We start from the raw sequence: 16,012 nt of genomic DNA, 5'->3' as shown, positions 1-16,012 counted from the left end.
TGTCCTTCTCTGACTGACTTATTTCACTCAGCATAATACCTTCCAGTTCCATCCACGTTGCTACAAATGGCATGATTTCATTCTTTCTCATTGCCAAGTAGTATTCCATTGTATATATAAATCATGTCTTCTTTATCCATTCATCAGTTGATGGACATTTGGGCTCTTTCCATAATTTGGCTATTGTTGAAAGTGCTGCTATAACCGTAGGGGTACATGTGCCCTTATGAATCAGCACTCCTGTATCCTTTGGATAAATTTCCAGTAGTGCTACTGCTGGGTCATAGTGTAGTTCTATTTTTAATTTTTTGAGGAACCTCCACACTGTTTTCCAGAGCGGCTGCACCAGTTTGCATTCCCACCAGCAGTGCTAAAGAGATCCTTTTTCTCCACATCCTTGCCAATATCTGTTGTTTCTTGAGTTGTTCATTTTAGCCACTCTGACCGGAGTGAGGTGGTATCTCAATGTGGTTTTGATTTGTATTTCCTTGATGATGAGTGATGTTGAGCATTTTTTCATGTGTTGGTTGGTCATATGGTTGTCTTCTTTGGAAAAGTGTCTATTCATGTCTTCTGCCCATTTATTCACCAAATTATTTGCTTTTTGTGTGTTGATTTTGGTAAGTTCCTTATAGATTTTGGATGCTAACCCTTTATCTGATACATCATCTGCAAATATCTTCTCCCATTCTGTCAGTTGCCTTTTAGTTTTGTTGATTGTTTCCTTTGCAGTGCAGAAGCTTTTTATCTTGATGATGTCCCAATAGTTCATTTTTGCTTTTATTTCCCTTGCCTTTGGAGATGTGTTGAGCAAGAAAGTGCTGCAGATGAGGTCAAAGAGGTTGTTGCTTACTTTCTTCTCCAGGGTTTTGATGGCTTCCTGTGTCACATTTAGGTCTTTGATCCATTTTGAGTTTATTTTTGTGTATGGTGTAAGAAAATGGTCTAATTTCATTCTTCTGCATGTTGCTGTCCAGTTCTCTTAGCACCATTTGCTGAAGAGACTGTCTTTTTTCCATTGGATACTCTTTCCTGCTTTGTCAAAGATTAGTTGGTGATACATTTGTGGGTCCAAGTCTGGGTTCTCTATTCTTTTTTTTTTTTTATTTTTTTTTTCAACGTTTATTTATTTTTGGGACAGAGAGAGACAGAGCATGAACGGGGGAGGGGCAGAGAGAGAGGGAGACACAGAATCGGAAACAGGCTCCAGGCTCTGAGCCATCAGCCCAGAGCCCGACGCGGGGCTCGAACTCACGGACTGCGAGATCGTGACCTGGCTGAAGTCGGACGCTTAACCGACTGCGCCACCCAGGCGCCCCTGGGTTCTCTATTCTATTCCATTGGCCTATGTGTCTTGTTTTGTGCCAAAACCATACTGTCTTGATGATTACAGTTTTGTAGTAGAGGCTAAAGTCTGGGATTGTGATGCCTCCTGCTTTGGTTTTCTTTGTCAATATTATTTTGGCTATTTGGGGTCTTCTGTGGTTCCATACAAATTTTAGGATTGTTTGTTCTAGCTTTGAGAAGAATGCCAGTGCAATTTGATTGTGTAGATTGCTTTGGGCAGTGTTGACATTTTAACAATATTTATTTTTCCAATCCATGAGCATGGAATGTTTTTCTATTTCTTTGTATCTTTTTTCCATTTACTTCATAAGTTTTCTATAGTTTTCAGCATACAGATCTTTTACATCTTTGGTTAGGTTTATTCCTAGGCATTTTATGGTTCTTGGTGCAATTGTAAATGGGATCAGTTTCTTGATTTCTCTTTCTGTTGCTTCATCATTGGTGTATAGAAATGCAACCGATTTCTGTACATTGATTTTGTACCCTGAGACTTTGCTGAATTCATGTATCAGTTCTAGCAGCCTGTTGGTGGAGTCTTTTGGGTTTTCCCTGTAGAGTACCATGTCATCTGAAAAGTCAAAGTTTGACTTCTTCTTTGCCAATTTTGATGCCTTTTATTTCATTTTGTTGTCTGATTGCTGATGCTAGGACTTCCAACACTATGTTACACAACAGTGGTGAGAGTGGACATTCCTGTCGTGTTCCTGATCTCAGAGGGAAAGCTCTTAGTTTTTCCCCATTGAGGATGATATTAGCTGTGGTCTTTTCATATATGGCTTTTATGATGTTTAGATATGTTCCTTCTATCTCAACTTTCTTGAGGGTTTTTATTAAGAAAGGCTGCTGTATTTTGTCAAATGCTTTTTCTGCATCTATTGACAGGATCGTATGGTTCTTATCCTTTCTTTTATTAATGTGGTATATCACATTGATTGATTTGTGAATATTGAACCAGCCCTGCAGCCCAGGAATGAATCCCACTTGATCATGGTGAATAATTCTTTTTTATATGCTGTTGAATTCAATATGCTAGTATCTTGTTGAGAATTTTTGCATCCATGTTCATCAGGGCCTGTAATTGGCCCTGTAATTCTCCTTTTTTGTGGGGTCTCTGTCTGGTTTGTGGATCAGGGTAATGCTGGCTTCATAGAATGAGTCCAGAAGCTTTCCTTCCTTTTCTACTTTTTGGAACAGCTTGAGAAGGATAGGTATTAACTCTGCTTTAAATGTCTAGTCGAATTCCCCTGGGAAGTCATCTGGCCCAGGACTCTTATTTGTTGGGAGATTTTTGTAACTGATACAATTTCTTCACTAGTTGTGGGTCTGTTGAAATTTTCGGTTTCTTCCCGTTTGAGTTTTGGTAGTGTGTGGGTGTTTAGGAATTTGTCCATTTCTTCCAGGTTGTCTAGTTTGTTGGCATATAATTTTTCATAGTATTCTCTGATAATTGTTTGTATTTCTGAGGGATTAGTTGTGATAAGTCCATTTTCATTTGTGATTTTATCTATTTGGGTCCTGTCTCTTTTCTTTTTGAGAAGTCTGGTTAGGGGTTTATCAATTTTATTTTTTCAAAAAAACAGGTCTTAGTTTCATTGATCTGCTCTACTGTTTTGTTTGTTTGTTTTGAATTCTATACTGTTTATTTCTGCTTTGATCCCTATTATTTCTCTTCTTCTGCTGGCCTTGGTGTTTCTTTGCTGTTCTGCTTCTAGTTCCTTTAAGTGTGATGTTAGATTTGTAGTTGGGATACTTCTTGTTTCTTGAGATAGGCCTGGATTGCAATGTATTTTCCTTTTAGGACTGCCTTTGCTGCATCCCAAAGGGTTTGGACTGTCATGTTTTCATTTTCATTTGTTTTCATATATTTGTAAATTTCTTCTCTAATTGTCTGGTTGATCCATTCATTCTTTAGTAGGATGTTCTTTAATGTCCATGCATTTGGAGGTTTTCCAAACTTTTTCCTGTGGTTGATTTTAAGTTTCACAGCATTGTGATCTGAAAATGTGCATGGTATGATCTCACTTCTTTTATATTTATTGAGGGCTGTTTTGTGACCCAGTATGTGATCTATCTTGGAGAATGTTGCATGTGCACTCAAGAAGAATGTGTATTCTGCTGCTTTAGGATAAAAAGCTTTGAATATATGTCGCGTCCATCTGGTCCAGTGTTTCATTCAGGGACATTGTTTCTTTACTGATTTTCTCCCTAGATGATCTGTCCATTGTTGTAAGCAGAGTATTAAAATCCCCTGCAATTACCACATTCTTACCAATAATATTGCTTATGTTTATGATTGTTTTATACCTTTGGGTGCTCTCAAATTTGGTGCATAAACATTTATAATTGTTAGCTCTTCTTGATGAATAGACCCCATAATTATGATATAATGCCCTTCTTTATCTCTTGTTACAGCCTTTAGTTTAAAATCTAGTTTGTCTGGTGCAAGTATGGCTACTATAGCTTTCTTTTGACTTCCAGTAGCATGATAGATGGTTCTCCATCCCCTCACTTTCAATCTGAAAGTGTCCTCAGGTCTAAAATGGGTCTTCTAGACAGAAAATAGATAGGTCTTGTTTATTCCATTCTGATACCCTATGTCGTTTGGTTGGAGCATTTAGTCCATTTACATTCAGTGTTATTGAAATATATGGATTCAGAGTTATTGTGTTATTTTAGGTTTCATGGTTGTAGCTATGTCTCTCGTCCTTTGTGGTCTTTGCAACACTCACAGAGGCCCCTTAGGATTGCTGGTGGGGCTGGTTTAGTGGTGATGAACTCCTTCAGTTTTTGTTTGTCTGGGAAAACCTTTATCTCTCTTTCTATTCTGAATGACAGGCTTGCTAGATAAAGGATTCTTGGCTGCATATGTTTCCTATTCATAACATTGAATATTTCCTGCCACTCCCTTCTGGCCTGCCAAGTTTCAGGAGATAGGCCTGCTACTACCCTTATGTGTTTACCCTTGTAGGTTAAGGCCCGTTTGTCCCTACCTGCTTTCAGAATTCTCTCTTTATCTTTATATTTTGCCAGTTGCACTATAATATGTCATGCAGAAGATCGATTCCTGTTATGTTTGAAGGGAGTTCTCTGTGCTTCCTGGATTTCAGTGTTGGTTTCCTTCCCCAGATTGGGGAAGTTCTCAGATATGATTTATTCAAGTACACCTTCTGCCCCTTTCTCTCTCTCTTCTTCTTCTGGAATTTCTATGATATGGATATTATTCCGTTTCATTGAATCACTTAGTTCTCTATCTCCTTGTGGTCTAGGATTTTTTTTATCTCTCTTTTTCTCAGCTTCATCTTTTCCCATAATTTTATCTTCTATCTCACCTATCTCCCCTCTGCCTCTTCAGTTCTGGCTGTCACCACCACTAGTTTATTTTGCACCTCATTTACAGCATTTTTAATTCATCATGACTAATTTTGAGTTCCTTGATCTCTGCAGCAATAGATTCTCTGCTGTCTTCTATGCTTTTTTCAAGCCGAGCTATTAATCTTATGACTATTACTCTAAATTCTTGTTGTTATATTGTTTATATCTGTTTTGATCAGTTCTTTAGCTGTCATTTCTTCCTGGGATTTCTTTTGAAGAGAATTCTTCTGTTTCGTCATTTTGGCTAGTTTTCTGTCCCTTACATGTTTTAAAACCTTGCTCTGTGCCCTGTACCTGTGAGCACTACCATATTAAAGAAGGTCATACACTGTCCAGGGCCTTCAGGAGGTGTTTTTTGGCGCGTGTTACTTGCTCTCTGTTGTTGGGACTTTGGTTGCTTTATCTCCCTACTGGTAGTGATGTTTTGGACCCTCCACCAGGTGTGCTTTGATTTGTTTGTTCAAGTAGCCCAGAGGGCAGGCAGGCAGGCCTGGCCCAGGAGCTCAGTGAGTGTGTGCCTGTGACGGGGAGGGGGCGGCGGGGGGTGTTGTCTCGGAGTCCAAGGTGGGGCCAGGAGCCGGGGCTGGCCTTGATTCTGCCACCGGGAGGTGCGGGAACCAGTCCACCAGCGTGGGCAGTGGCACTAGGCGGCTGGGGCAGTGATGCCACCGTCTTCCCTTTCTACCCGTGTCCCTGCTCCCCCGTGTCCTCCTCCTCACTGAGTCCCTGCCGCTGCCACCGCCTCAGCCTGGGTGCTTCTTGGGCATCTCCTCTCCATCAAGGCTGGGCCGACCCTCAGGGACCGTGCCGGAAAGTGAGGGGTTGTTGCCATTTCCTGCAGCTGTTGTTGGCCATCATTAATCCTCTTCCTACTGCTTTTTCCACCTCTGCTGGCTGCCTTGATGTAAGTTTTTTAATTAAAATTATTTCTACAAGCTGTACCCTTACTTCTTATTGGAAATGCAGAACTCTGGGCTCCATGGCAGGTCTAGGGGATCGAATGTATATTTTATCAGGACCCCCAGTTGACTTATATCTACCCTGAAATATGGTAAATACCATGATCTATCATGTGATGATGACAAAATGATTTAAGTCTACTAAGGAGGGTCCTGAGATTATACGACTATCGTAGTGGTCTGTGCATCAAGAATGGCCTGGAAACCAGATAAGTCAATCCAGCACTGCCAACAATCTTGTTTCCTCTTCAAGCCACGCATCTCACATATAATGGAAAGTTTGGCTGTGTCACCCATGTATGCCACCTCTCAGCAATCCCAGTTTTCATGTAGTTCACTTTATCCTGGCCTTCAATGCTGCTCGATCTGGGGCGTGTTTCTGACTGTCCCCACGGGGTTCTCTGAGTTTGCTTCCCCATATCTGTCTCCTGACAAAGTGGCTATTTGCACTCTCAGTATTTGACATTCAAGGCTCCTCATTAGATATTTTCCCAAAGCTTTCCTTTAGCTTTGTATCTATGGAAACAAGCTTAGAAATGCTTTCTTAATCCCAAGAACAATTCAAGAAAATAATGCTTGTTTTGAAGATATTATTCCATCTCAGGAAGTAGAGGACAAAAAACAAAGAGCCAGTCAAAAAAGCACTCAGAACACATAGAGTTGAAGCCCATCAAAGTAGTACAGCAAGATGTACGTTGTTCACAACACATTTCCCAACAATTAACTCCTGCACCTTGAAAATAAAACACAGAATTCTGGTAGATATCTTGAATTTGGAACAATTTATTCTTATTTTTAAATATATGCAATGAAGAACTTGAAATCAAGGGAGTTACTCAAGATAAGAATTTAGTTTTTCTTTATTTTTGAAAAATGTCATAGGACCTGATGGTTGGCAGGTCCTGGCTCATGAGCCCCCTTCCAGAACAGGTGTGGAGTTCTCTGTGTGCGAGATGCTGATTTTTGTCTTTAAAGTTTACTTATTTACTTTGAGAGAGCATGTGAGTAGGGGAGGAGGAGAGAGAGGGAGAGAGAGAATCCCAAGCAGGCTTTACGCTGGCAACGAGAGCCCAATACAGGGCTCAAACTCACGAACCGTGAGATCATGACCTGAGCTGAAACCGAGAGTTGGATGCTTAACCAACCTCTCGGAGAAGCTGATTTTGTGGATAGGTGGGCCAGCAGGAACTGCCTCAAGATAGTGGCCCCTGCCTCAGACAAGAACTTTGTTTGCAGAAACAAAAGATGTGTGGCAGACCGTGGCCTTTTCAGCCCCTGATGAATGTAGATGTCACCTTCAGGGACAGAGTTAACCAAGCAAAGTTGTGGGGAGCTGGACTAGGGAGGACCAGTTCTCATGACCTGGTGATTTGTGTTGGTCCCCGGAGCCCGCCTCACTGACAGGCACCAGCTTGCCTGTGTTTGTGTGGGTTTCTCGCTGTGTCCCCCGCTGGGAAGGAAGCATGGATGTGGAGGGGCACTGAGCCTGCAGCCACCCTGTCCCACAGAATGAGGTGAGAGAAGTTACCCTGAAGGTTTGCAGCAGGCAGTGTCTGTGAAGCCTACAGTAGAACAGATTTCAGCTCTCAGTTACTCCTGGGCAGTTGACTGTAAGGCCATAGTGCCCTGGGTAATACACACCAGTTGTGAAAGGCTTTGGTCTCAGACCCCCATGTGCTCTTTGGCTCTGGAGACTATCTTCTTCCTCTCAGTGGGATCTCCAGCATCCTGGATTGTGGTTTCTGCACCCAGACAGCACTGGGATGAACATGATGGGTAGAAGCCCTCCTACCCTGAAAGCCCCAAACCTCTAGATGCTTTGGGAGGGACATCACAGTGCCGCCTTCCTGTTCCCTTCTCATTCTCTCTCCCTCCTCCTCCCCACCTTCCCTTCCTCTCCCCCTCCTCTCTCTTTCTCTTTTGTCTTTGGAATCAGGACCACAGCTTTAATCTGGGATCTTGGGGGAAGGAGACAAGATATTGTGACTTCAGTGCAGGTTGCTGAGATGAGGGGTGTCTGAGCGCTGGTTTCAGGGCTGCTTCCTGCTCCCAGAAGTGCACAGCTCCTAGAAGTGCATAGCATCCCAGCCTCTGGTCTGAGGCTTTTTATTCTCTTGCTTGTTGTTCAGGGTCTATTCCAAAAGAAGCAGTTCTTAATGTGGAAAAGGTTTTCTATCCATGCTTGGATACTCCATCTGATTAAATGCATTTTTGCTTTTGACGTGATAGAAATGTTCAGGAAAACTACCGTGGGAGTAGGGAATTTGTGGTTATGTGGGTCTGTGCCCATGGCATGGCGATGTTGGGAGCAGTGACAGCAGGACCCTGTGCCAGGGACTATGGGCACTTTATCTTCACACCTGCTGGGTGCAGGGAACTCCCCACCCTCCCACCCCCCCATTCGCAGCTGAGACAACTGAGCCAGAGAGGCTTTGCCAAGGCTGTGCGTCCACCATGGGGTAGAGCCAGGCCAATACTTCCTCACTCTGGATGGATGTTAAAAATGAGGATGACTTTTAAAAAGAATATTTCTTCAAATCTCACACCTTACTTTTCTTTGCTAATGCCGTTTCTAAAAGAGTATAATTTAATGTAATTCCCCAGAACCTCATGTTTTCACAGTCCTTACTGTTTTCTACCTGGGAGAGACTGATAAAATGGCTTTGGTGAGAATCACTGTTTTGATAAATTCTGGCACTGAAATGAAATTGATTAAGATTATTGAAAGGCTCCACTAGACACAGTGACTGGGGGCTCATGGGGCTCAAGGCACAGTTGCTCTTTTCTAAAGGCCTGGACAAGGCAGGACAGGTACACAAAGTCAGGAACAAAAAACAGAGCACGTGGGGTTCTGTGGGGGATGCGGGCAGTGAGCCCTGCAGCACATTGGGCACAGTGGTCAGTGTGGGTGTCTGGTGAGGCTTCTAGTGCAAGTTAGCCGGGAAAGGAAAGTAAGGTTTATATTATTTAACGTTGCTATTATAAATGTATATTTAAATTCTACCCCTAACATGAGGCTCAAACTCGTGACCCAGAGATCAACAGTTGAATGCTCCACTGACTTAGTCCCTGCCTTATATTTTTGAAGTTATGAAGTCTGTGTATGTTTCTTGCAAAAAGGTGGTACTGAAGTATGAAACACCTTCCCAGAGGCAGCTGTGAGGACTTGAGTGTCTTTCCTGAGACTGCTTCTTGGCATTTACATGACTCAGGCTGTTGCTATGCCGACCGGGGTGTGAGTGGGAAACCTAAAGAAGGCTGTTTCTACTGATGGTTTACCTGCTGCCGGCCATAAAATAGGGGCCTCTGACGAATAACTGCTCAGTGACTACAGTGAGTGAGTGAGTGCGGTCAGTGGCTTGTGGGTTTCAAAGAAGACACATGCTTGGTAGAGACAGCAGGTGACGGCTTAGACCCTGGGTCCCGGTGTCCAGGTGACCTTTATCTCAGACTTTGCCTGGCACCAGCTGATACTCCGTTTCACACTGTCATGTGCCAGCTCACATCACCTGGGCTTTATAGGCTTCTGTGAAATTGGTTTGACACCTTATTCAGAACTTCCTTTCTCCCCTGCAGCTGTCAGGGGCAGGGGTGAGGCTGCCCTAAACCTCCACCTGCAGCTCACCGGAGCCTGTGCTCCCCCTGCCTCAGCAGAGACCAGCCCAGCACCTGCTCCTGTTGCTTTTGGAAGGGCTGCCCTTCTGACCTGGAGATTCTGGAGGTCACGGTGGAGGAGAGAGAACTGCCACCGTATGTGTGCACCCAGCTGCCACTCCCCTGGACCTCTGTCTGCTCGTGGGAGGACACCTCCTGCTGCCTAGCGAGTGGGCCAGGCCCGCCAGGCCCTGGTCCAGGACAGGGCACAGTGCCTCCCTGCATGCTCTCGGGGCGCTCTGCCTTCACTTAATGAGGGTGAATATATTGATTACCAAATACCTGTAGCCGTTCACTGTGTTTTCATGCCACTTTTCCAGTACGAGGAGTATTTGAACCAAGAGAATGTTGCTGAGGTGTGGACTCCTCACATTTGGGAGCTGGGGCAGTGGAGAGTTTGTATTCGGTTTCTTAGCCCTGCACGCCCCGAAGTGATTCTTCATGCATTAAATCACCCAATTTACTGAGTGCTGTGCTCCAGGGACTCTTGGGGGAGCTGGGGACTCCTGGCAGAGGACGAACAGGAACAGAAAGAATAGAAACTGTGAAAGTCCACCTGTGGGGAGTGAAATGGAGCTGGAAAAGGGTGTTTGTGCCCATCTCCGGGTCTGAGGTTTTACTGGGGACCACTGTGAACCGAGAGCTGTCCTCCCTCACCTGGCATCTGCTGGGGTGGAGACTGCAGCCCAGAACCTGCCACAAACGGTCACCCAGTATCCTTCTGGTGCTGCAGCTGGGAAGGCTTTCCCGCTGCACTGAGATAGTCAGATCTGTTCATTGCCTGGTTCCGATGGCTGACCTTGGCTTAAACATGAGCCTTCCTGTACAAATCACCACACACACGCACCATCTTGCAGCTTTTAGATTGTTGCTATTTAGATGTCTGAGAGCCAAGAATCAGCTCCCAGAGAAAATGGGCTGGGTTAGTGGAGAACAAACAATGTATACACCAAATCAAGACCAGAATCAAAAACCAACAAAATAAATGATGTCTGTCCACTCCTGGGAACCCCTGAGGTGCAGCCAGGGGGTGTGCCCTGTGCCTGGACCTGTCTGCCACTGTTTATCTACTTCAGTGTCTGCTCTGAGACACGCCTCAGGTTGACTACCTCTGGGGTGGTGCTCCTGGTAATTGTTGGCAGGATGGGCCCCGGGACAGACACGCTTTGCCCGTACCCTTCGTTTCCGCATGTGGCTGAAGGCACCTGAGTCCGGGTGTCACCATCTGCCTGCTCTGTGAGGCCTCCCATCGCCTCCTGCCGGGGTGGGAGCTGCTCTGCAAAGCTCCGGGGAGCTGAGACAGGGTGTGGAGGCCAGGAGCAGAGCCACGGGCAAGCAGGAGCCCAGTGGTACTGCCTTAGGAGGAGCTATACGGTAAAAGGAGAAGCAGTGAGCAGGAGCAGGGGCTCTCCTTCCGCCAAGGGTGCACGTGTGTGCGGTCACTGGCCACGTACTGGCAAAGATTTGCCTTTTTCTTTCCTTGGGTGTGTTCCAGGCCCACAGAAGAGCAAAGGTTGCAGGTGGAGGTGGGAGAAGGAATGAGAGTTGTGGGCTGGGATCTGGACAGAGGGCTCCGCCAAGTAAGGTCCCAGTGGTGTGATGTGCCTGTGTCTGCCCCGGTGAACGCTCGTGTGGACACAAACCCACCCCTCTTACTTGGAACAGCTCGCAGTAGTGGAGAAAGCACGTGTGTGGGGGGGAGACAGACCAGGCTTTGAGTCAGACTGTGGGCATATTCTTAACCTTCTCGAGTCCGGGTTTCCTTTTTTTGCCAAATGGGAGTAGGCATTGCAGTAGGCAACTGGGAGAGTCATTACGTTGTATTGTTGTTTGCTTTGGGAGTGCTCAGTGAGAAGGGGGAGTGATCAAGTAAGAGAACTATGTATGAGAAGACTTCGTTATTTGTGAAAGATTGCCTTTGCGAAGAGATAACGTACTTGTTATACTAGTTATTAACGTGCATTTGAGTAGAATTCGCATGCCAGCTGGAGTTTGTCATCATTTTATTTGGCTGTCATACTAAATCTTTCTTGGCTTAGTAGCATTATCAGCTCTCAGTTTAAAAAAAATTTTTTTTAATGTTTATTTATTTTTGAGAGAGAGAGAGAGAGAGAGAGAGACAGAGTGCGAGCAGGGAGGGGTAGAGAGAGAAGAAGACACAGGATCCGAAGCAGGCTCCGGGCTCTGAGCTGTCAGCACAGAGCCTGATGTGGGGCTCGAACTCACAGACCGTGAGATCATGACCTGAGCCAAAGTTGGACGCTTAACCAGCTGAGCCACCCAGGCTCCCCATCAGCTCTCAGTGTTAAGATTTCCTGAGAATACTTGGGTTCTAAGCATGTTCCAGTGGCTTTGTACAAGATACAGTCACTGCTCCTGTTCATATGGTCCATCTGAGAGAGAACCTGTTTTATTGTTTGGTGAGAGAATTCGTTTTACTTTTTTCTTTTTCTTACGTTCGGTCACAGAACCTCTCCTATTCTGCTAGTGTGCACTGGCATCCATCTCAGTGCCTCTGCAAACACCCGTGGGAGGGAGGGAGCTTGGGAAAGAGCAGACCCTGGAGGGTAGTCAGCTTGTCTGTGGGTGGGCGGAATACTGTGGGTGGGTGTGGCTGGGCTGGGGCCTTCGATTTTCAGGCCACTCTCCCCTCTACAGCAGCATCCCAGTCTGGAGGGGACACCCTCCAAGTGGAAGGGCCGCACTGGGGATTCGTGCAGCTGTGGGTCGGCAGTGAACCGGCCAGGGCGTGGGAATCCTGCTCGTGTGGGCTCTTTCCACCACAAAATACAAAACCCTTTCTAAATGTCTCAGGAATGAGGGGAGGCAGAGCTGGCCTGGCTCTGCAGAATTGCTGGATCTTTTTCTGTTTGAATAGGCAAAGAAAAAGAGGCCTCAAGGTGGTGACGCAATCTTGCGCAGTATTCTGAGAAAATAAAGGGGAAGCAGAATTAGGACCAGAAAGATTTGGTATGCACATCTGTGAGTGTGTGTGATGTGTCTGCCTGTGTGTATCTGTCAGCGTGCGTGTGTGTTCTGAAGCTGGAGGGAAATCTGTGGATAGATGCATAAGGGGTGTTCCCACCTTCACAGCTGGTCTCTGGGTGGTCAGCCAAGGGAGCAGTTTGAGCATTTTGGAAATGCCGCCTTTGTTTTCATGGAGAGGGGGGATACCACCATCAAAGCTGAGCAATTCTGGCTGTAAGCTCTGGGCACCAAGATGGACCGCTTCACGGGCCTGCTTCACGGGTTTAACTGCCTGGCTTTGGAGTCGCACCTGGTCTTGAGGCCATTCACCAGCTCGACTGTGAGATTGCTGTGTGAACAAATCGACTTTGGAGCCGTGCCCAGCCTGCCAAGGGAGAGGGAGGTGGGTGCCGCTGGAGGAGGAAGTGTGTCGGATGGAGAGCACGGGGCGGGGCCAAGTGTCTCACACAGATGTCTTTTTCTTTCTACGATTTATGGTCGTAATTAGTGTTAGTAGGTGGCTGACACTTAAAATGAAATATGGCCTTTCTTAATTTTAGAGCAGATAACAACACAAATAAATTAGCATATTGCATGGTGGGGTGGAGTATGCGTAACGCTTGCAGCTCTGCTGATAAACAACTTGAAATACTGCTGGTAGAAGTCTCTCTGCTGCATTTTTTAACCAGTTCCCTGTAAAGGATGGAACGAGGCACACGCAGATAGCAGGTTGTTGAGGGTCAAGATTCAAGTGTTAATTGCGGTGCGTTTCTCCTTCCAATCGAGTCTAATTGTCAGCTGTGATTAGAGCAGCACAGGAAGTGGGGAAAGGCTTCTTCCTGCTGCCTTTCCTCACAGTCTGTCATCTGCAAGTTCCATGTGACAAACAGGGTTGTTAATGTGAGTGAGTGGTGGGCCTGAGCATGGGGCTGCTCCTCCACGGTCTTCTGTGGCACTGGCAATGCGCTGGGATGGTCCTGGGCACAGAGAAGGGAGCATGTGGCCCTCTGAGCATCTGGGGCAGTGGGAGGGGCGACCGGACTGCCCGGGCTCCTTGAGAGACCCTGGGTGGTTTGCATCTGTTCTTCCGCCAGAGACCATCTCCTGGGTGGCTGGACTTGAGTCTTAAAGATCAGGCAGCCTGATTGTCCTGCTCATGAGACCGAGACTGGATGGGCCCGTTGCCTTTCTCAGGGTCACTACTTCTGGGGCAACAAGATTGGATGCAGGTCTCGCTAACTCTCAGTGCTGGCTAACCGTCTTTTGGATGGTTCTTGGCAGTTTTCCTTCCAGGCTGTTGTACCTCTCCCACCTCACAGGGCCTGCTGTGGGTACTCAGTGGGGAGAGCCTGTGAACGAGAGGCCCCAGGGGGCAGAGCCAGGGGGAGTGGGGAACAGGGGCGCAGTAACAGATAGACAGCAGCACGCGGTCAGTTCGTGGATGAAGTGGGCAGCGATGTGTGTTCCAACCAGACAAAGACAGGACGTGATATTTGTCATGAGATTATATGTTGCTTCAGGAAAGCAGACCCTTTGCTTTGAGTTGAGGCCCAGGTGGCTGACTGAGGGGCATCTCCCTGGGTTTGTGCTCCGGGCCTGCCTGTGGGCTTCGCCCAGGGAGCGCGGGGACTGTAATATCTCTCTCTTGAATTGTTGTGAGGGCACAGTGAAACTGCTTATTCTTGTGAATTCATGGCAGCGCTGTCCCCTGTTAGATGCTGCTCCTCTGCTTCTAGAACAGAAGCTGCTTTCGTAGCTTCTCCAGTCCTGTTTTTGTGCCTTCCTCAACCCGTATTTGTTTCAGGGAATGCTTCAACTCTGTGGATTTTACAGCAGTTCCCCAGTGAGCAAATTAACAATCAGAGACTGTACAGTGACCCAGGGGGCGGATCCCCTCATAGTTAATAACCTCTTCCTAACCTGCCGTTCTCTTTTGTGTATCCTGCTGCTTTCCAGCATCTGCATTATCTCAGCAAAGTCAGATCCAAAGAGCCTGCGTGTGTCCGCGTCGTTTCTTCGAGACTCGGGAGTCGGTGGATGTAATGGCCCTGGATAGCCGCACTGTTCTTTGTAGCGCTGACTCATTTCTCTTTTGTCTTTCCTCCCCAGGCTGTTTGTTCGAGGATGGCCTCTGCAGACCGTCTGAGACCTGCGTGAATGGTAAGTGTGCGAGTCCCAGCCTACATGCAGCTGTGGGTGTGGGCTTGCCTCTACCCTGCTAACCGCGGATGGGGCTCACCATGTGGAGGGAACATTCTGGGTGAGGTTCATTTTCTTTGATGCTCGCGAAGAGAGTTGTGGAGCTGAAACTTCTCTGGGCGTGATTAAAAAGTTAATGGAAACCTAACGGAAATGGAACACATTGGTTATATGCACGTGTGTGTGTCTGCGTCTACATCTGCATCTGTACCCAGGATTTACGGCTGCTCACCAGCAGCTTTACAAGAGTAGGTGATGGAATCGGGTGCCCCGACTCCGGCTGGAACTGCCACATCCCTCAGCCTAGTTTTGCTCCATCAGCAGGAAGCCGTTGATCCTTTAGACCACCTGTTTTGTTCTCATCGGGAAGAGAAGAGATGTCTGGTGCTTTGTGTTTTCGGGTAGAGCTCTGAGCCCTGCCAGTGGCTGGGTCTGGAGGGGGTGGGAACATGAGCTTCCCTCCACCACATCTGCCCTGCTCAGGAGAGACCTGTGTGCTGTGTGATGGCAGCAGATCTGGGGCAGTGTGCCATTGGGTCGTGGCCTTCAAACACTAAGGGAGGGGTTAGGGTACAACACCTGCACAGGGGCTTTGCCCTGTACTGCTTCTCCTGAAGCCACACGGAGTCTGCAGGTGGGCCCGGGTAGCTGTGGGAGGACCCATGTGAGGGGCGCGCCTGTTTTCCTACTGCTCCTGGTCTCTCCAGGTAGTTCAGGGAGTGTGTTTTGGGTGTGGATTTTGTTCTTGCCTGGAGCCTGCCACAGACGTCTCTGACTGCCCCTGTTGTCTGTGCAAACGCGGGTGTCTGCGGGTGGAACCTGGCTCACAGAGGACCTAGACCCTGGAAGCCCTCCACGAGTAAAAGGTGCCTTGTGCCTGACCACCCCTGAGCTCAGTTGGTCCTTGCTGGGCCCACACGGGACACATTTGAGGGTCTGAAAGTCAAAAACCAGGTGCTTTGAGTGTCCCTTGGAGTGAACAGTGCTGTGGACCAGACCTGGGATTTCAGGGCTGGGAACAATCATACTTGTGTCCTGCTAGCTCATGTGCCATGGGGACAAATTGCTGACAATCCCGGATAGTTTGTTTTGTGTGTGTGTGTTTTCGGGGATTGGGGGAAGTTCTATGCAGACTGTGATAATGGTGACTTAGGCTGGGGGAGAGTACATTAGAACCTCCATGATAGCAGGATGTAGAGTGTTCAGCCGTGTGGCCCTGCCAGCTTGAGCGCCTCCAACTCTTATACACAGTCAGGCCTCTCCCTTGCCCTCCCCTCCCAGGCTGCTTGTGATTGTACCCCGTGAAGCTTTTATTTGGAAGCAGGTTTTTTTTTTTTTTTTTTTTTTTTTAACATTTACGTATTTTTGAGAGAGAGAGTCAGAGCATGAGCGGGAGAAGGGCAGAGGAAGAGGGAGACACAGAATCCAAAGCAGGCTCCAGGTTCTGAGCTGTCAGCACAGAGCCCAACGCAGGGCTCAAACTCACAAGCTGTGAGATCATGACCTGAGCTGAA

The 16,012-nt window shown here is 47.0% G+C and overlaps 1 protein-coding gene across 2 annotated transcripts in view; it reads left to right on the top strand.

The window, feature by feature from the left end:
- PTPRN2 (protein tyrosine phosphatase receptor type N2) overlaps positions 1-16,012 on the top strand; it is an 805,972-nt gene that overhangs the window by 73,156 nt on the left and 716,804 nt on the right. For both annotated transcript variants that reach the window (XM_047850353.1, XM_047850352.1), the window contains exon 2: positions 14,409-14,459. In XM_047850353.1, the coding sequence (XP_047706309.1) occupies positions 14,409-14,459 (51 nt within the window). The remainder of the gene's footprint in view (positions 1-14,408; positions 14,460-16,012) is intronic.

This window comes from Prionailurus viverrinus, chromosome A2 (genome assembly GCF_022837055.1).
Source record: "Prionailurus viverrinus isolate Anna chromosome A2, UM_Priviv_1.0, whole genome shotgun sequence".
In the NCBI taxonomy this organism is placed as follows: domain Eukaryota; kingdom Metazoa; phylum Chordata; class Mammalia; order Carnivora; family Felidae; genus Prionailurus; species Prionailurus viverrinus.
Note: the sequence above shows the minus strand (reverse complement) of the source record. Positions and strands in the feature narration are given on the sequence as shown.